General features: G+C 36.3%; 1 protein-coding gene and 1 long non-coding RNA gene across 4 annotated transcripts in view; one reads left to right on the top strand and one right to left on the bottom strand.

Annotated features, from left to right (window-relative positions):
- LOC123814397 overlaps positions 1-21,728 on the top strand; it is a 102,977-nt gene that overhangs the window by 23,926 nt on the left and 57,323 nt on the right. The gene's annotated exons all lie outside the window — the stretch shown is intronic.
- The window catches only part of RASA2 (RAS p21 protein activator 2), a 123,297-nt gene that overhangs the window by 94,054 nt on the left and 7,515 nt on the right, over positions 1-21,728 (bottom strand). Inside the window, exon 2 of the mRNA XM_045832142.1 lies at positions 4,732-4,849. Within this exon, the coding sequence (XP_045688098.1) occupies positions 4,732-4,849 (118 nt within the window). The remainder of the gene's footprint in view (positions 1-4,731; positions 4,850-21,728) is intronic.

The raw sequence follows: 21,728 nt of genomic DNA, 5'->3' as shown, positions 1-21,728 counted from the left end.
AGTGGACACAAAGGAGAGTGGAGGATAGTGTCATCATCTCCAAAATATGCAAAGCTATATTAATCACAAAAATATGACACCCAAAATGGGTAATGTTATGTGAAATGTTATTTAAAATATATTTTCAATATTAAAATAGGTTATTTCTTAATCAACTTTACTGTGCTATAAAGTACATATAACAAAATTCAATTTAAAGTATAAAGATTAGCTCTGGCTGGTGTGGCTCAGTGGACTGAACACCAGCCTGCGGACCAAAGGGCTGCCAGTTTGATTCCCAGTCAGGGCACATGCCTGGGCTGTGGGCCAGATCCCCAGTAGTGGGCATGTGAGAGGCAACCATACACTGATATTCCTCTCCTTTTCTTTCTCCCTCCCTTCCCTCTGTCTGAAAGTAAATATTTTTTAAAAAAAGTTAAAGATTAATGATTTTTCATAAGTTAATAAACTGTGTAGTCTACATCTCAATTAAGATATGGTAACATTTCTATATCACCATAAAGTTCCCTTTTGCTCTTCTACAGTTGCCCTACCACACTTGCCCCAGGCAACCAGTGATTTGATTTCTATCACTATAGATAGATCTGGTGTGGAATTTCAGACAAATGGAATCAAATAATATGTACTCTTGTGTCAGCTTATTCCACTAAGCTTAATGTCTATGAAATTTTTTCCATTGTCTATGTATATCAACAGTTCCTTTGCTTTAATTGTGTCATAATACTTCATCTATGAATATTTCACAATCCATTCTCCTAGTGATGTCATTTGAGTTATTTCCAATTTGGGCTATTAAAAATTAAGCTGCTATGAACAGTTTCATACAAGGCTTTCTTTGAACATAAGCTTTCAATTCTTTTGGGTAGGTAATTAAGAATGAAATTGCTGGGCTAAAGGGTAGGTGAATTTTTAATTTAGAAGAAACTGTCAAACTGTTTTCAACATGATTTCCAATCTTTTTACACTCCCACCAGCAATGTATGAGCGTTCCAGTTATCCCATATCATTGTCAACTTTTGCTATTGAAAGTCTTTAAAATTAGCTATTCTAGTGAATATGACATGATGAATTTATACACCTGTGTAATCTCTTCTTCAGTCAAGATATAGAACATTTCTATCTGCCCAGAAAGTTCCTCCTTCATACTGTCACATGAACCACTGATCTGATTTTTATTTTGACACATTATGTTCAAGAATCTATAGTGATAGGTATAAAGTGACTAAATGGTAATGGAAAAAATACAATGAAGATTTTAAAAAAATCTATAGTGACAAAAATGGCTTAAAAATGGCATTTCCCTGATGACTAATGGTGTTGAGTGTCTTTTCATGTGCTTGTTGACCATTTGCCTATCTTCTTTTGGGAAATACACATTTGGGTTTTCACCACATATTTTAAATGAGTTGTCTTTATTCTTGTTTTTTATTCAATCAAATTCTGGATACAAGTCCTTTGTCAGAATATATTCTCCAAGTTGTGGCTTGTGATTTCATTTCCTTAACAGTGTCTGTTGAAGAACAAACAGAAGGCTGAGATTTTTATGAAATCTGGTTCATCCATTTTTCCCTTTTATAATTAGTACTTTTTGCATCCTATATAAAAAAATCTAGCAGCCCTGGCTGGCGTAGCTCAGTGGATAGAGCGCGGGCTGGGAACCAAAGTGTCCCAGGTTCGATTCCCAGCCAGGGTACATTCCTGGGTTGCAGGCCAGAACCCCCAGCAACCGCACATTGATGTTTCTCTCTCTCTCTATCTCCCTCCCTTCCCTCTCTAAAAATAAATAAATTAAAAAAAAAAAAAAGAAAAAAAAATCTTTGCCTAAGAGTTTCTCCTATTAAACAGATTGTTTTTATAAATGCATTTTAAGAATGCTATTTTGACATTTAAATTCTATGAAGACAGGAATCTCTGAAATGCTATGAACATCTTGTCAAGAATTCCTGTCCTGAGAAAGTTTAGTTTAAAAAACAAAAAGATACTTTGAAAATGTTACCATAAAATGCAGTCTCTTTGGGATTTCACAACTTAAAGAAAAGATGAAATACAAAGTAAAATGCTCCTTGAGAAGTCTTTTCCAACTTTGTCCAGAAAACATTTGGCTCAGCTTTGCAGTTGAATCTGGTCAACTTTTGTCAATATTTTTGTCACGTCAAATGTAACCAAGGTAAACTCTTAAAAGTTGGTCTGTCAAAATAACTTGTCTTCTAATTCATCTCAATAGAAAAATCAATAGGAAAACAATTATTAGGCAAAGGCATGGCATGTTTAGGTATTTTTCTCCTTTGTATCATTTTATAAACAATTATGGAGACTTTCTTTTATAATGTCATCTACCTACACCTGAATAAGCCAAATAAAAATAATATGAGAATTACTGTATCATTATATCATCCCAATCTCAACAATATCCACATCTGGATGCCATTTTTATTTTATAAATAAATTAATCCAATTGAAGAAAACTTTTCAACAAAATTGGTAGGAAGCAATGACTAGACTTACATAGTTTTTTAAACAATATTCTACTGTTCATTATCATTGACTGTGATCATGCATATGACTCCTAAGGAAATTCCTGGTGTGGTCAAGAGGAGCACCAGGTACAAACAGTACTGCTGTTACTCTGTTTATATACCACCTACTTTTTATAAGGATTTGAGTGAAGTACAGATTTAGGAACTATGGGTTCCATATGTGACTCTGACTTACCTATTATGAAAGCTCTATCTCCAGACTACCTATAAAAACTATAATATCCAGAACCCACAAAAGATCTAAGTCAGGGGTGTCAAACTCATTTTCACTGGGGGCCACATCAGCCTCATGGTTGCCTCCAAAGGGCCAAAATAATTTTAGGACTGTATAAATGTAACTACTTAACTGTTAAGGAGTTGCAATTACATTCGGCCCTTTGAAGACAACCTCAAGGCGGATGTGGCCCTCGGTGAAAATGAGTTTGACACCCCTGATCTAAGTGGTATCTACTGACTTTTGACTTAATAGCTTATCACAATATCCACAAAGGTAGAAAACACTGAAATGAACCTAGGTGAGCAAGGGCTTATATTATAGATTCTTTCACACTATTCTACAAGAAAAAAATGCCAGGGGGCACCTAGAATCCAAGAAGCACCTAGTCTAACTAACTAGTACACAGTCTGTATTGAATGACCTAAGGTAACCACTGTTAGCTTTAAAGTATCTTCCAAGTTGCTATGCATCTAAAAAAATAATTTAAGATGGATAAAAATAATTATTTTATCATTTCCTTTTCCTCAATACAAATATCTGTAAAGGTAAGGGTTAAAAAAAATAAAGTAATTTTAGTTATTAATTGAGAAGGCTACATATTACCACAAGTAATTGATTTATGGGCAATTATTAGTTTTGTATATCACTGATCTTTGTGTGATATGGAATCAGCATACATAAAGGAACACAATGAGATTTAAATAGTTTCAGGTCCCAATCTTAGTTTTACTTCAAACTTCCTTTATTGTATGTACAAATTATTCAGCCTTTTGGTGACTCAGTTTCATCATTTATTACACAAGTATCAACAATTCTAATACAACAGGGACAGGTAATTTATGACTAAAGATGTGAGGTGTATTACGTCAAATTTTTTTGAGTTACTCCAGTCTTTTCAGCTTTGTACAACACCTTTTTTATGAAGAATCTATAGACACTCAAAAGTATAAATATTGACAATAAAGACATAAAAGGGAAAACTTCAGGGAGAAAAACAGTGAGTGCAAAGGAAAAAAGATATGAAAAGAGCATAAAAATATACACATGGCATACAATTTGCATTAGTCATGACACTCAATTATTTCATGCACCAGATGTTCATTCCTACATCTCCTGACGCCCTTGTTTTGACTCTGATGTCTGAAAATGCCTGCGTCCTTCCCACACAGCTCTGCACTAGAATGTCCACAAACACTATTACAGGATAGAGGTGGCACACTTCAATTTTATGAGTTAGAATTCACTATTATGCTCTCAAAGTGCTGTTACACTTTCAAAAACGAGAAATTGACTGAAGAGTTAATTCCTTAAGTGACTTGTATAAGCTGTAATAAATTATCCTCAAGTAAAATGATGTAGTTTGAGAAAAGTTGAAACCAATGGGCAAAATTTAGCCTTGAGAACAAACTGAGGTCTATAATAGTTGTTTTAAAAAACCTGCGAGTGTCATGTGAAGGATGTTTGAAACTTGTTATCCAGAAATCCAAAGGACAGAATTAAGAACAATGAGAAGGAAGATACATTTTGAGGCAGTGAAGGGCCACATGAAAGTAAGCACTGTGTCTCATCTTGTTCTCCTGGATGTATTAATAAATAGCACCCAGCAAGTTTTTGGCATATAGTAAGCTCTCCTTTTATTAGATATTAATCAACTAAAAATAGTAGCTTTCTAAGAGTCAGAATAGTTCCAAGACCAGACTGGCTGCTTAGGAGTCAGTCAAGCAAACGCCAGATGACCATCTGTCAAAGATAATTGTCAGAAGGAAATAAGCATAAGGCAGTTAGTCCAGCTCAAAGACCAGTAAGCTCCTTCAAAGTCTAAGATTCTGTAATTCTAAAATTAAATTCAAAAGGTAAGAGAAAAATAAGTTCCATATGAAGAAAAGTCTTTTTGATGAAGTCTTGAAAGTATATAAATGTATTAATAAATATATATCTGTATATAACATGAATGATAATTTACCAACTTTTACAGACCTTAAAGATTTTTCAACAACTTGGGTACGATAAACTTCTTCCTGATCCAAATTTATGGTGCAGAAACAATCTCTCATTTTGTTGGGTCCAGGATACGGCAATAAATTTTTTGCTTCACCTGTTGGCACAAAAATTGAAATTGGTGTTAAATATCACCAGCTGTTTCATGCTAAGCCTTATATTAATTCATCTGAAGGAACATATAAGATGTAGTACAGGGAAAAAAATTAGTGATTAGAGAAAGTTGATCAACTTGTTTTAAAGAAGCTATGAGGGAGGAGCTATGTATAAAGAGGCAAGTGAGGTCATATTACATCACTGAATTCCTGGCCCTGGAAAAGTGCAATTCCTTAACTTGTGCTGTCCATCCCATCCCACTAGCACCAACTCAAGGGCTGACCCTACAATTAATCCTTCTTTCCTATACCATCATTAATTTTCCTTTCTAATAGACCATTCCCATCAGTACATAAGTAAGCTTTGGTATTGCCCAACTTTAAAAAAGCACAAAAAGAAAAAGCAAACCTCCTTTGACTCTACCTCCTCCCCTGTGATATCATTCCATTTCTAGACTCCCTTTGACAGCAAAACTTCTTGAAAGCAATTATCTCTAATTTAATTCTCATCTTCCATTCATTCTTGATCTCTTTCCAATTAGCTTCTAACTCCATGAGACAGTGAAACTGCCTTCCACATTGCCAATCCCAGTGGTTACTTCTCTGCCCTCACCATACCTGATCTGGCAGCACTATGTAAAGTAAGTGAACACTAACATCCACCTTTATAATGCCCTCTTCTTGGCTTCCACAATTCTGGCTTTCCTTCTGCAACACTGGCCCTCTCTCCTGATTTCCCTCTCCTCACCTCTAAATATTACAATGCTTCAGGGCTCTGTTATGGACCACCTTCTCTTCTTCCCCTATGCAAATTTCTTCAGTATAAGGTGTTATAATGTCTCCCAAATCTGCATTTCCAGGTCTCATATCTCCTCCTCAACACTGGATGCAAATATCCAAGTTCCTCCTTGAATTCCAGTAGACATCTCAAATTTAACAAGTCCCAGACAAATCATCTGATTTCCTCCCCTAAAATATGCTCTTCCCCCAGTCTGCTACCATCTTCCTCTTTTTCTCGCCATCTTCCCCAAACATCCCACCCCCACGTCAATAAATCCAGTAGACCTCTAAAATGAACTCCAAATCCAACCAATCCTCAATCACCTTCACTGGCAGCACTCTGCAATCTACTCTCTATCAAACAGTATAATCTTCTAAACTGTCATTCAGGTTAATCACGCCCCTGCTCCAATACCATTCCATTTCACTTGGAATACAATCCCTTTTCTAAATTCCCACTTTCAGGGTCGACATAGCCCTACTGAACTGTCCTCTCTGACCTCTTCTCCTGCCACCCTCTCCAGTGTTCACCTTTCCATTCATCAACCATGCCAAGCTTGTTCAACCTTAGGGCCTCTGCCTGGAATGCTGTAACCTATAGCTGGCTCTTATCATTCAGGTCTCAGCTCAAATGCCACTTCCTCAGAAAAACCTTCTTTGACTATTGTTACTACATTTCTGTTTCTTTTCATGATAGCATTTATAACTATCTGAAATTCTGTTAATATTACTTAAGTGGCCCTGGCTGGTGTGGCTGGCTCAGTGAGTTGAGCGCAGGCCTAAGAACCATAGGGTCGTGGGTTCGATGCCCAGTCAGGGCACATGCCTGGGTTGCAGGCCAGGTCCCCAGTAGGGAGTTTGCGAGAGGTAACCACACATTAATGTTTTTCTCCCTCCCTTTCCCTCTGTGTAAAAATAAAATAAAATCTTTAAAAAAGGAAAAAAATAATACTTGCAGAAATTTTTTAAAAAATATATTACTTAAGTGTTTATTTTCTGGTTTCCTCATTCTTGAGGCCTGAGAACTTGCTGATTCCTAAGATCTAAATTAGTGACTGCCATATAGTAAAGGAAGGCACTTGAGAGTATTTGTTGAATGAATATTAAAGAAGACAGTAAGTCTAGTTTTGAAGTTCTTGTGAGATACTCATGGGCCACAGGGACACACAAAAGTGTAGGTGTTGAAATCGGACCCCAGTGTACTAAGTTAGCAAAACAAGGCAGTTGACACAAGGAAAAGAGGTTTGCCCTAACAATCATTAAACCAATGTTCCTGTCTTACCTCTGATACTAAGTGGCTCAGTGACTTCAGACAACTCACTGAGGCACAATTTGCCTGAGGAATGTTTGCAATAGATAAACTTAAGTGTCTTACTGATTATCAACTTTAAAATGAAATGCCATTTAAACCAATATATTTTAAAGAAGTTCATTAGAAACTTAAACACCTAGGACAAACCCTAAAACAAATACTTTTTAAAAATTAAAATGAGAAAATTAATGGAAAGGCTCATTTTTATTAAGATACTCATTGTTATTAAGTTTGTCATTGAGAAATTTTTTTAAAAAATCAATTTACCACTTAAAATATATAAAAATACTTACATTCATCTTGAGTAAGATTCAAGGAATCTAGTCTTTTAAATGAACCCAGAATTACCCCATGTGGGTTGGATTTTACAAATAAACCCATTTATTAATGAGAAAAATAATACATAATTGATTATGTATCCATCCATTCTCTTACTCAAAAGACTAGGCATCCCTCCTCTCATCTAAAACCCATCTATAGTTTGCCCATCTACCTGTGCTCTCTCTACCCCATTCCCTCCCTCTCACTCCAGGGCTCTGATCACAATTCTGTTTTCATTATTTTCAAACTTTTTCTCCTTTAAGTCTTTCCTTCTTCTTCAACGTCTGCCCCCTGTATAATTTCTGCCTTGTTTTTTTAATGAAAAATCCAACTAGGTCACTCTATAGGGCCTGGAATGTAAACACATTTAGAATTAAATAACAGACATGCTCCACATCCAATGAGGAAATTTGAACACTAAATCATTGCCCTTGAATGTGTTCCTGTTTTGCTCACATAAGTGCACTTTAAGAAAACTACTCTATTAAATATATACATATTTTATCACCCATCTTTTTAAGAGGGAGACAATGTGGATTATGTTGTCTATAGCATCCAATGAACTTAACATTATCAGATATTTACTAAAAAATACATTTTAAAAGTTCTATATAATATATAAAATGTTCTCACATCATTTCTTATAAAAGCAGTTATCATGATCTGTACTCTTTGAGTATCTGTTACTAATGTTCAAATAAATTACATTGAAAGGAATTCATCTAATCAATGCCCAGCTCACCAATCAATCATACAAATACACTGATTAAATGAGCTATTAAGACTTTAAACTGCAACTCCAAAATTGGCGCTTTATTAAAAATATAAATCAAAATAATTAAATATCACTTTATTAAAAAAATCAAAAGTGAAGTAGCTGAATAAAAATAATGTACCCATTTTATCTCTAAGCAGAAAGAGATTATAGCACATACTTCACATCAAACTACACAAAAAGACAAAAGTGAGGAAATCTGAAAGACTGTACTTGTCCTGCATGTGATATTTGCTTTGGGCCTCACTAATTCTAGTTAATCATGGTATATATATAAGCAAGTGCGCTGGACCAAAAACCAAAAACAAAACAAAACAAATGCTGCTCCTTAAAAGGCAAGCTTCTTGAAAACTTCCTCTACAATCTCTGCTCTAATCCCTTCCCTCCTACTCACACAGTCTGAACCTGCAATTTGGCTTCTGACCCTATTTCTTTACTAGGACCTTTTAGAACACTAATAATATTAAGTGCTACAAAATCAAATGATTGCTTTTCAGTTTCCACCTTATTTAACCATGCTTCAGTATTTGATTATGCTGATCTAGTCTCAGTTCAGGGAGCCCACCCATTCTGATTTCTTTTACTCCCTTGTTCAGGCTTTTCATCCACTACCCATGCCTTAAATGTGAAACTTTTGGCATTTATAAACAACTAAATATTGGTGGAGCACCAATTTTAGGTATTTTTTAAAATGTGTCACTATAAAACAATAAATTATACTAAAAATACTTCTATGTTTCTCCACATCATTTGATGGTATTATTTGCTACCTTTCTCAATTTATCCATAACCCATTTGATGGTGTTAGCCTTATGGAGAACCAGGATCTATCCGTGGTACATGTGGTGGATCAATACCGGTCCTTGTCATCCATCTCAACATCATTTGATGTATGACTCTGCATTGCAGAAACTAGAAAGCTAAAAAACTACATTTCCCAGCCTGTCTTGCATTTAGAGTTGTGGATATGACTTAAATTCCACCAATCAGATGCACTCACTAGCAATCCTGGGGTGGGGGGTAGAAGAAAAGGGAGATTGCATTTAGGATGCTTCTGTTAACAAGCACTGTCATGGAGATGTCCAAGTTTTCTGCAGCAACATTTGCAGAGGTCCTTGTATCCAGTCACAGGTTTCACAGGTGTCAAGAAGGGCACAGGGCATCCATTCTGTCATACGGGTTTGTGACAGGTGTAGCTTGGCTCTACAGCCAGCTGTAGTAACAACTTACTGATGAACATGGCAGCTTACTGATGGCTGTTTCCTAACAGTGGCAGCTTCCTGATCATGGCAGAGGTGGCGAGGTTCTAAGCCACACAGCTAAAAGCTATAGCTTCCCAATTCTACAGATACTTTTCTGATCCTAAAAGAGACAGTGACTCTCTTGGTGATCTAGATGCAGTGTGGCTTTAAATGTCATTCCTGAAAGTTCAACATAGAGTCCGTTTCCATAGTCTGTCCAACAATTCTATAAGCCATTTGAAATCTTTTACTAAATCTCTTTCTGTTTAAACTAGCTAGAGCTGATTCTGTAAAAGTAACCCAGGACTAGTTTCTTTTCTTACCCTTTTTTCTCACAAATCAGAAAATTCCACCCTACATTACTAGTCATTAGAGTTTGGTAAATCTTTCAGCTAGATGTGGCTATCTGGGTCAAACATGGACTCAGAAATGATAAAGCAATATCTCACTAAAAACTACTTTTACTCTTTCATTAGGTAGTGAGTTGAATAGCATAGCACATTCAAAAGGTAAATGCTTCAACTTGGGAAATGGAGACAAATGGATCTTAATTTTCTGTATTGTTGTATCTGCCTCTGGCAAACATTTCTTCATTTCCTCCTATACTATCTGGATATGGTTTTTAAAATATGCTCAACAGCCCTGGCTGGCGTAGCTCAGTGGATTGAGCGCAGGCTGTGAACCAAAGCATCGCAGGTTCGATTCCCAGTCAGGGCACATGCCTGGGTTGCAGGCTGTGGCTCCCAGCAACCGCACATCGATGTTTCTCTCTCTTTCTCCCTCCCTTCCCTCTCTAAAAATTAAAAAAAATTAAAAAAAAAAGCTCAACAATACAGCATGTTTCCATGCATTTTGGAGTGTCAAATTCTCAACATTCAAACCATGTGTGCCATTTTGGGTACCTCCATCTTAGCCTTAAATTTATGTATCATATTTTGATCCTAAAGTAGTAAGATTCAAGTATTTCAGACATTCAATATATTGTTGAGATACTTGAGCAAGACAAATGAAATAATAGAAGTGGTTTTTACTTGCATTTGAATGAAAGCAGAAATGTTTTCAGCTTATCCCTCACTTTAAAAATTCTGTCCGTGCCAGGTACTACAATATGCAAAGACAGGTATTTATCCTACAAGAGCAGATATTTTGGCCCTACAGTAAATAGTATAGTCCTAATTATATTTACAAATGTCACTATTTCCTTTACCAGTCAATCAAGATCAGAAGGCATATTATTGACAAAACAACTGGTACTCTATGAAGAATAGAGGCTTACCTTCAGGCACAACACCTTTTACTCTGTAATGATACCCAATCTTGTTGAATTCATAAATGGTACTCCTTAAAAACTTTTCTAGTTTACATTATGACTTACAATATAATTGTCAGGTAATTTAAAGAAAACTCTCCCAAAGCATGGACTTTTAGAGATGAACAAACTCATCTCCACAGGGCATTTCTTCTCCCTCCTAGTGTACTGCAAGTATGCCAAGAACACCTTCACACTACACATCAGTGGTTTTTGTCCAACCATAAAATAAAATAGCCTCTTGCCCACTCATGTGATAGTAATTGTTTCTCTGCATCATAGCCTGCAATATCATACATAGCTTAAATAAAATGCCCTGTGTAGCTTGGATCCCCTCTCCCCGTCATACTGTTGCCAGTTACTTTTTCAATATGTAAACCTATATATCACCCCTTACTCAAAAATCTTCAATGGTACAACACTATCCAATTGCAGGATAAAAATCTAAAATTCCTTAATATGGCCTATGAACCCTTCATGATCTGGTACCTTCTATTACATGTCTAGCCTCATCTACTTACTTAATCTTTATCCCCACAAGTTAAGCTCTAGCAGTACTGTATTTTGGGTTCCTTGAACACATTGTGTTTTCTTAAGCCTCTGTACATCTGCAATAGAATTTTCATTGTATGAGATGCTCTTACCTGTTTTTCCCCCAAAAAAGATCTGTTTAAGGGCATCTTTACAAAGTCTTCCCTCAATTCTTAGGTAGTCATATTACTCTTTCCTTTATTTCCTTACATGTACTTCTACTACAGTGATAATATTGTATTGCACTTAAAGCATTTCATTCAACAAATAATAAGTGCCTACACCATGCCAGGTACTTTTCTAAATGCTGGGGATATAACAATGAATAAAAATAGGTCTCTGTGCACATGGAACTGTTATACAATCTAGACAGGGAAGATAAACATCATTAACTCTTAAACAAGTAAATAATATTTATTGCTATAGAAGAAACAAAGTAGGGTAAGAGAGTTAGACAGTGCCAGGCCCAGAGGGAGTAGAGCAATGTTATTTTATACTGGGAATCAGGGAAGACCTTTCTACAAAGATATTTAAGCATACTCCCAAGGGAAGTAAATGAGGGACTGAGCCATGTGGATATCTGGGGAAAGGGACAGACAAGCAGAAAAAATAATATATGCAAAGGCGCCAAGACAGGATAGTTTGGCACACTAAAGGAATAACAAGGAGGCCAGTATGACTGCAAAACAATAAGCCAAGTGGACAGAGGGAGAAAATGGTAAGAGATGAGGTAGGGGTGGGGAAGGAAGTATGTTAAGTAAGTCTTAATAGAGCAATGAAAAACTCTTAGGCTTTTTTGAGTGAAATGGGAAGCTACTGAAGGATTTTGAGTATAAAACCGGAAGGTGGAAGCAGACGACTAAATAAGAGGCTATTGTAATCACGATTAGAGATAAACAGTGGGCAGGGGGTGGGGGAGATCCTGGCACGGAGAGAGGTGGTCAATTGGACATATATATTGAAGATAGAGCCAACAGGATTTTTGATATTTTGGATGTGGGTATGAGAGAAAGAAGGGTCAAAGATGACTTCCTTGAGTTTCAGCCTGAGCAGCTGAATGAACAGCAATGCCACTTCCAGAGGGAGGAGCCTCTTGTTGGGGGAGGGGGACCAAGAGTTTATACTGGGCATATTAAGTTTGAGCTACTTAGTAGATATCCAAGTGCAGATGCCAAGAGGGCAAATACGTACACATGGAAATAAAATTTGAAAATCATCAGGAAGTACATAATATTTGTAAAACCTTAAGACTGTAGAAGGTCACAAGAAGAGTAAATATGGATAGAAAAGAGACTTGAAGATGGAGCCTCAGAACTCTCCATCATTTGAGTCAGTAGAGATGAGAAAAGAAATAGCAAAGAAGACTGCTATATGTCTATTCACTGAACTATAAACTTCTTTTTTTACATCCTCACCCAAGGATATGTTTATTGATTTTAGAGAGAGGAAGAAAGAGAGAAATAGCTATGTGAGAGAAACATAGATCAGTTGCCTCCCATATGCACTGTGACCAGGGATCTAACACGCAACCTAGGTACGTGCCCTGACTAGGAATCCAAACTGCGACCTTTGGCATAGGGGTCGAGGTTCCAACCAACTGAGCCACCTGGCCAAGGCATGAACTATAAACTTCTTAAGAGAAAGGACCAATTCTTAGAACCATGCATAGCTTATAATAGATAATGAAATACCTACTGAATAGGTATGAGTGTGTATGTATTTATATCTTTAGCAGAGTTCTAATATCACATCACAAATTACAAAATTATACATAAGCTTCTTCTTCCCAGCTGGTGAAAGCTGATACACATCAACTACTCCAAAGGTTAAAAAAAAAAAAAGGTCTCCTGTATACAGTTATGTAAAGCACAAGAATTATATATATTGAAAATAAACAAACCAATACTGAAAAATCACACATTCAAGTATTGACTGAGTGCTGCTAAAATACTAGGGATACTATGGTGAGAAAAAGAGACTAGACTGTATCTTTATTGAGCTAACGGTATGTTACTAATAAGTGTTAAGCAGAAATGGATGCCACATGAAAGGCAGAGAAAGGGGGAATCAAGGAAGGCTCCACTGAAAAAGGTACCTTATGAATAAATACCTGCAAGAAGAGGTGAGGCAAGTAAATATTTTCTAGAAAATAGTAGCTTTTAGTCATTGTCAAAAAGTAAACAATTTAAACTAAGAAAATAAACACAACTGGAAATCAAAACTGATAATTTAGATAAACAAATGGAAATATGGGCTACTCTCTGTGTACAAGATCTATGGTTCTACAGAAAGGTCGACAGACAGTAAATATAGATCCTACCATATCAATTTTACCTAGGACTAGAATTTCAGGTATCAGGCTGCTGGGTACAGATTCTGGTGTATGTGTTCTGGACATGTATGTGCACATGTGTACAAGCACATATTTGCTTATGTGTATGCTTGGGGTATGGGGGAATTATGTGCTTGCATTTATATCTGTAGGTTTGTATATGTTTCTGTGTGTCCTAGAGAACACTACTGGGGTAAGAAAAGAGATAAATATTTATCAAGTAGTTGGATACTCCAAAACTAATGCTAAACAATTTCTGAAATATCTCATTTGATCCCTAGAACAAGCTTGTGAGGTAAGTACTACTGTTCCTTTTAAAAAAAGAAATCAGTTACAAAGACAAAATGTAGTCTTTCCATTCCACTCTTCATGTCTTTCTGAACATAGCAATGCTGAAAGGAATAGACAGCTATTCCTTTCTGAAATTATCCTAAGAGATACTGTAGGCCCAAGTCTACTCAAAGGATAATTTAAGTACAGGGATAAGAGCCACACAGATTTCAGTTGGATTAAATTGAACCCCAAGAGAAAGACAAAGATTATTTGGCATGGGAAGAAAGGTAGCTATCATAATAATATCTACCATTTACTGAATAAGTTAATACATATACTACACATTGCAGATGACTTTTAGGGACTTCATACACGTTCATTTAATCTTCACAATAACTTCTTCCAACTGATTTCCCCTCAAAAAACAGAAATTGGGAGTGCAGGGATAACATTCCAGGAGTAAGTGAACAAGATTCAGAGGTGGGAACAGCAAGAGCACCTTCAAGGAGGCAGTGAATAGTACAAATTGGCAAAAGATAAAAAGGAGTTGAAAGGGGAATAAGAAGGAATAAGACTGTAAAAGAAGGGTGGAATCAAACAGAACCTTAAATGCCAAACTAAAGAATTTTAACTTTATTCAGTAAGCAATAAAGATCACTAAAATTTGGGTCATCAGAACTATGCTTCAGGAAAATTACTCTGACAGCTAATGGATTAAACTAATGAAATACAATGGGAAGAAAAGAAAAATGGAAGAGATAACTACAGGGAGAGAATAATTTGGCTTAAGTGACTGAGGAGATGATGTTCTAATAACAAGAATATCAACCTAAACAGAGGACTGAAACTTTAAATGGGGAAAAGCTACAAAAACATGAAAACTTTATCATTTACATTCACCAAAAAAATGAAGTGAAGAAGAACAAAACAAATGTACCCTTAAAATATAATACAGTCATTGTTTGACAAGTGTAGAGTAAAAAGTGAAAATGCTGTTATGCCATGTAATTACACATAAATAATACAATCCTATATACTGTTAACATATCATAAGGTCTTTCAAATTTTCTTATGAAGTTTATTTAATTAAAATTTCTGCAATAAAATGGGCATATAATTCTGAAAACACATACAGTATTGGTGAAGTATAACAAATTTAAATGAATTCATGCTGGAGTTTCTGAGATCTGAGTTTCAACATAAGCTTTGTATTTGGTCTGTATGTCTTTAATCTCAACCACCTATATAAAGAGAGGTAACTAAAAATGCTTCAGGATTACTACGAGAATTAGTTGAGGTAAAGCACTTACCACAATGCCTAGAATAGAGTAAGCACTCTGTAAATAGTAACTAGTTAAAGCCCTTCCTTGGTTAGGGATTCCTAAAAATTAGTATCTACACACAATTCCCTTTACCCAAGTCATTAAGTGCTGACCAAAGATAATCTGTAATTTAACAACTGAATACACCAGAGGAGCTCACTTATTTTTTTTTAAATTAGATTCTTATTTCAAAAGTAATAAAAAAAACACATGGAAAAACACCTGGCCTTTCTATAGGCCAGGCTCCATAGCACTAAAATAAGAAGTTTGAACTATCTGAAAGGACACAAATTGTGGGTTAGGTAGCCAGAGATTTCTTTGGATCTCCAACATCTAGAAACTGGAAAACTTAATAAATATATACATTATTTCTGGTATTTCTTTAATAATCAAAGACCTGGCAACATGGTTCTGAGTAGAAACTGCAGATAGGCACCCCTTACTAAATCTTAACAACCCAACAGTCCCCACTCCATCACAGAAATAAGGTACTATGCAGTCACCAACGTGCCTAAAAGCAAGGTAATACCACTGAACAAGCACCTAAGTAGGCAGAGGACTCCAGGAATCCAACATAGTTTAGGTGGTTAGCCTAGACTCAGTGAGCACAGAACTGCTTTGTGGCTATAGAAGCTGAACAATAAATGCAATTCGTGACAAGGCATAAAGTCAAGGATAAAGCATAAGTTCCACAGCAACTCCTCAAAAATGTCCTACTAGGTAAGATGCAACTCCTCAGTGGCAAAGTCTACAGAATATAATTAGGGGCCAGTTGTGTCATACAAGTCATTTGTACAATAATTATCATCAGTTATCTGTATTGTATCATATTAATCACCTTTGACTGATTAATATGATAGCAATATGAAGCTCACTACAGAAGGAGAAGTTAGGAGACTATTGCACTTGAAAAGGCAGGTTTCACAGGAAGTGTCCATGGGTTAGAGATACGTCACCAAGATGCAGGCAGGATCTTCCTGTGGTTTGTCTTGCTCATTTCCAGTTTCAGTTTTGACCGTGTGCTGACCCCTAAGCCCCCTTCTCAAGTAGCAAACCAAATTCTGAAGCACATGACTGGTAAGAATCTCTCCTAGGATAAGCCTGTGATTCTTACAGCTACATGAAGCTTAACAAGGCCCCTAAACTGACCAAGAGAGCCTTATAAGGCAAGCAAAAAAAGACAGAAAACCAGGTGGTGGCTGAACTAAGAACTCCATGGGCAGGCAGTATATGGAATATGGCCACTACTTCTAGTAACAGCATCCAGGGAGCCAAAATGGGACTCATGACCTAGTGCTTTTTCCAAAAAAAAAAAAAGTGGCACCCACACACATGCATGTATCAATATAAAGGTGTATGTATCTGTGTGAGTGTGTGCTAGCAAGACAAACCCACATGCAAATAGGCAAAAAAGAAGAGTAGTGTGTCAATCCCCAAAACAGTACTAAAGATAGAGCATTCCAACATTCTAATGTTATTGAATATCCATTATATTAGACCATAACCAATGCAGGGATAATTATCAACTTCTTGACAAGAGAAATGTAATCATCAGTTCTTCCAAATATACTATCTGATAAGCAACTTGGCAGAGACAAGGACACAGACTTTGATATTAAAGACCTCCTGAAAACCTGGCTCTGCTACTTGAAAACCTGAATAAATAACTTTTCTGTCTGCTTCTCCTTCACTAAAAGAAGAATAGTAACAATCTTCTTCATGACATTGGATTAAATGAAACAATTTGCATTGTACATAGAAAAGAGTAAATATTCAATAAATGTTAGTTCATTTTCTCATCCTAAGAAAATGTTATATAAAATAAAACTGTCTAGCCCAGGTCGGGTAGCTGTTAGTTGGAGAGTCGTCCCAAATGCCAAAAGGTTGCAGGTTTGATCCCCAGTAGGGGCACAGATGGGGGGCAAACTGATTGATGTTTCTCCCTCTCCCCCTTTAAAATCAGTAATCAACATATGCTCAGATGAGGGTTAAAAAAATTAAAATCGTCCAAATTCAGAGCTAAGAGGTTCTGTATCATTTAAACAAATGTTATAATATTTTAAAGGATCCAAATTATTTTTACTACATTCCTCTGAAATAAAACACTGGACTTTTTTAGTCAATTTTTTAACACAAGCAGTGAAAACAGGCAAAGTATAGGAAATAAAGTTATCCAAAAACTTGACAGAAAAGTTGACTCTATTTCTATGTGCACTGAAAATGTTACCAAACTTAACACTTGGTTACCCTTATATTGCAGACAGGATAGTCTTCAAGAGTAGAGCAAGAGAGGTTCATGCAGCTAAATACTATATCAAATTCATTTATACAGATGGCCATTTTTTAAATAACATAGCTATTACACAAATACATGCTGTAGAAAATTAAACCATTATAAGAAAGGCTAATTTCCCTTTGTCCACCACTGAGGTAACCGATGTTGTACATCTTTTAAAACTTCTTTCTGTATATTTTCCCATATACATGTAGAAAAAAACAACACATGATACTACACACATTACTCTAACAACTTGCTTTTTTTAACTCAACAATTCATCTTGAAGTAGTTTCCTTTCATATTGTAGACACCTCATTCTTTTTAGCTGCTATAGAATATGTATAGGAATATATTATTTAGCTATTTTACTATTGATGGACCCAAGTTGTCTCTAATTGCTTTGTTTAACCAACAAGGCAACATTAAACATCTTTGTATGTGCCTCTTTTGCAAATGCACAAGTGTTTCCATAAGGTAGAAATGGAGATGTAGAGATGCATAGGGTATATACACTCAAAAAATTTTAACAGATACTGCCAAAATACTCTTCAACAATGCTTTACCAATTTAAATTCATAGCAACAGTGAGGAAAGTGCCTTTTCTCTAAATCCTCACCAAGAACTGAAATTAACAAGTCTTTGCTTTCAGACTGGTGACTTTTTAAAATTTATATTTCCTGATTAGTTTTTGTTAAATCTTACAAGTATTTTCCTGTTTCCTAACCTTTTGTATCTCCTTTTCTGTGAAATGTCTATTATATCCTTTATTTTTCTTTTCTTTCTTAAAAAGATTGTTTATTTTTAGAAAGAGGGGAACAGAGGGAGAAAAAAAGGGAGAGGAATGTCAATTTGCAAGAGAAACATTGATCAGTTGCCTCTCGCATGTCCTGAACCAGAGGCCTGGCCCACAACCCAAGCATGTGACCTGACCTGGAATTGAACCCATGACCTTTCTGCTTGTGGGACAGCACACAACCCACTGAGCAACACCAGTCAGGGCTTCTTTATTTTTCTAATGGCCTTTTCCTTTTTAAAGTTTGTGTGAACTTTTACTATCTTGTGGATACTAACAGATAGAGATGCAGTATAGCATAGTATGTTCAGTGTAACAGGATGGACTGTAGAGTCAGTCTTCCCAGTTTGAATGACAGCTCCAACAAGCACTAGCTGTCTGATCTTGGTCAAGTAACTTAGTTTAGCCATTCTGTCTCTCAGCTTCCTTACCTGCAAAATGTGGACAATAACTGTACTTACAAATACAGTGAGGATTAAATTAGTTAATATGCTTAAACTGTTTTAAAACAGTGGCTGGCACAGAATAAGGGTTATATAAGTGTTTTCTTTCTGTCTATAGGATTTGCTGCAAAAATCTTCTCCCAAACTATTGTTTGTCTTTTAACTCCTGTTTATAAGTCTTGACTTACCTTTCCTCAAACAGTTCTTTTTCCACCTTTACTCTAGTACCAGAAATGATGTAAGTAGATGAAACCAACAACTGACTGCCCTCACTGAATCTCACAAGCAACTTCTCCTCAAGAATACATGCAGGCATCAACCAAAGCATCTTAATTTTTAAATATCTTTCCACTAAAAAGAAAAAAAAAAGGCTAACTTCCATATTGCATAAAACATTACCATAAATCAGAATGAAGAACGAGATAAGCCAATAGGAGAAAAACAAAAGTAACAGACAAGTTCACCAAAAACATGCAAAGAAAAATTGCTCTTAAAAATATGAAGCAACCCACCCTGGCTGGTGTGGATCAGTGGATTGAACGCCAGCCTGCAAACCAAAGGGTTGCCAGTTTGATTCCCAGTCAGGGCACATGCCTAGGTCCCCAGTAGGAGGGGCTCGAGAGGCAACCACACATTGATGTTCTCTCCTCTTTCTCTCTCCCTTTCCCTCTTTCTAAAAATAAATAAAATCTAAAAAAAATGAAGCAATCCTTAACCTAATTTCAAAGAAGTACAAATTAATACTACAAATTAGAAGTTTCTTTTCATTTTACAGATGAGTAAAGATCAAGAAGTTTTAAAATATACACTATGTAGGTATAAAGAAACAGACATTCATAGACTGCTGGTAGGAGCATAAATTGCTCTGGTTTCTATGAAAGCAGTTTGGCATTGTCTTTCCACATAAAAATGTACATACCATTCAATTCATCTATTAAATTCATAAAATCTAGGAATTTATCCTGCTGATAGGCACATATATTCATATTAAAAATGACATACCTATAAAGTTATTTGTTGCAGTAATGTTTTTAATAGCAAACAATGAAAATAACCTAAATGACAATGAAAACAATCTCCTCACAGTGAAAATTACAACCAGACTACAAAACAACTATCACCCAGAATTGTCAGAAAGGCAAGCTATATGGAAGTCAGACAACTAAGGAATTAAAAAAGCCACATTCATCCAGATGAACAGGAGGGGTAGAAACAGAATGGGTAGTCCCATACCCACATGTGGTGAACAAAAATCGGGAGGGATACCTCCGAGCAAGGGATCCCAGCCCCACACCAGACTACACAGCCCAGGGTTCCACTATCAGAAAGGTAAGTTCGCAAACTTCTGGCTGTAAAAACCACTGGGGGTTGGGGCAGCAGAATGAGATTCTCAGAAGTTTCCTCTTCAAAAGCCCACAACAGACTTAGGATTTTGGCCAACTCACTCCCTTTAGGCTCCAGCACAGAGGCAGCAGCTGGAAGGGTACCAGTGACATATACTGGGAGGAACTGAAGTGCCTGGAATCAGAACAAGTGCTGAGGGATAGCTTCCTCCCAGACAAAGCCCCAGATGTCAGGCAGTGGCATTGTCCACTTTCTGAGCCCTTCCACACACACAGCCACAGAGCAACAACACCATATCTGACACTCCATCAACCTGGATCACATGGGTTGCCCCACCTTGGCAATTATCTAAGGCTCTACCCCATCCAGCCTACCAGTGAGCTTTTCTACAATAGGCCACGCTACTAAGATAGGAAGTCAAAGCAGCTCTACCTAATACACAGAAACACAGGGAGACTGCCAAAATGAGGAGACAAAGAAATAAGGCCCAAAGGAAAGAACAGAACAAAACTCCAGAACAAGAACTAAACAAAATGGAGATAAGCAATCTAGCAGATGTAGAGTTCAAAACAATGGTTATTAGGATGCTCAAGGAACTCACTGGGTACTTCAACTGTATAAGAGACCCAGGCAGAAATGAAAGTTGTACTAACTGAAGAAAAATTTACAGGGAACCAACAGTGGAGTGGATAAAGCCAACAATCAAATCAATGATTTGAAACATAAGGAAGAAAAAAACATTTAATCAGAACAGCAAGAAGAAAAAAGAATCCAAAAAAAAAAAAAAAAAGAAAAGAAACAAACAAGGATAGGCTAAGTAGTCCCCAAGATAACTTCAAATGTTGTCTTGTTCAACATTCAAGTCGTAGGGGTGTCGGAAGAAGAGAAAGAGCAAGAAATTGAAAACTTATTTGAAAAAGTAAACTTTTTTATTTTTTTTTTATTTGAAAAAGAAAACTTCCCTAATTTGGTGAAGGAAAAATAGACATACGAGTCCAGGAAGCACAGAGAGTCCCAAACAAGTTGGTCCCAAACAGGACCATACCAGAACACATCATAATTAAAATGCCAAAGATTAAAGAAAAAGAGGGAATCTTAAAAGCAGACAGTTACCTACAAAGGAATTCCCACAAGACTGTCAGCTGATTTCTCAAAAAAAATCTTTGAAGGCTTGAAGGGACTAGCAACAAGTATTCAAAGTGATGAAAAGCAAGGACCTAACACCTAGATGACTCTATTCAGCAAAACTATCATTTAAAATTGAAGGGCAGATAAAGTGCTTCCTAGACAAGGTAAAGCTAAAGGAGTTTACCATCACCAAGCCACTACTATATGAAATGTTAAATGGACTTACTTAAGAAAAAGATCAAAGCTATAAACATTAAAATGGCAATAAATTCACAACCATGAACAATTGAATCTAAGAAACAAACTAAGCAAACAGAACAGAAACAGAATCATAGATATGGAAATCCTTTGGAGAGTTATCATCAGCTAGGAGAGGGAAAGGGGAGAATGGGGGGAAAGGTGCAGGGATTAAGAAGCATAAATTGGTAGGTACAGAATAGACAAGGGGACGTTAAGAACAGTACAGGAAATGGAGAAGCCAAAGAACTTATATGCATGACCCATGGACATGAACTAAGGTGGGGACTGCCAGAGGGGATGAAGGGTACTAGGAGTGGAAAGGGAGAAAAACTGGGACAACTGTAATAGCATAATCAATAATAAAAAAAAAGGTCCAACACAAATATGCCCTTTTATTACAAACTATTTTATTACAAAATCATAAGCATGTAATTCTGTAACATAATATCACACTCAAGT

This window comes from Phyllostomus hastatus, unplaced genomic scaffold (assembly GCF_019186645.2).
Source record: "Phyllostomus hastatus isolate PE091 unplaced genomic scaffold, TTU_PhHast_1.1 phas_contig_16, whole genome shotgun sequence".
Taxonomy (NCBI): domain Eukaryota; kingdom Metazoa; phylum Chordata; class Mammalia; order Chiroptera; family Phyllostomidae; genus Phyllostomus; species Phyllostomus hastatus.
The sequence above is the reverse complement of the archived record's forward strand: the minus strand, read 5'-3'. Positions and strand labels throughout refer to the sequence as shown.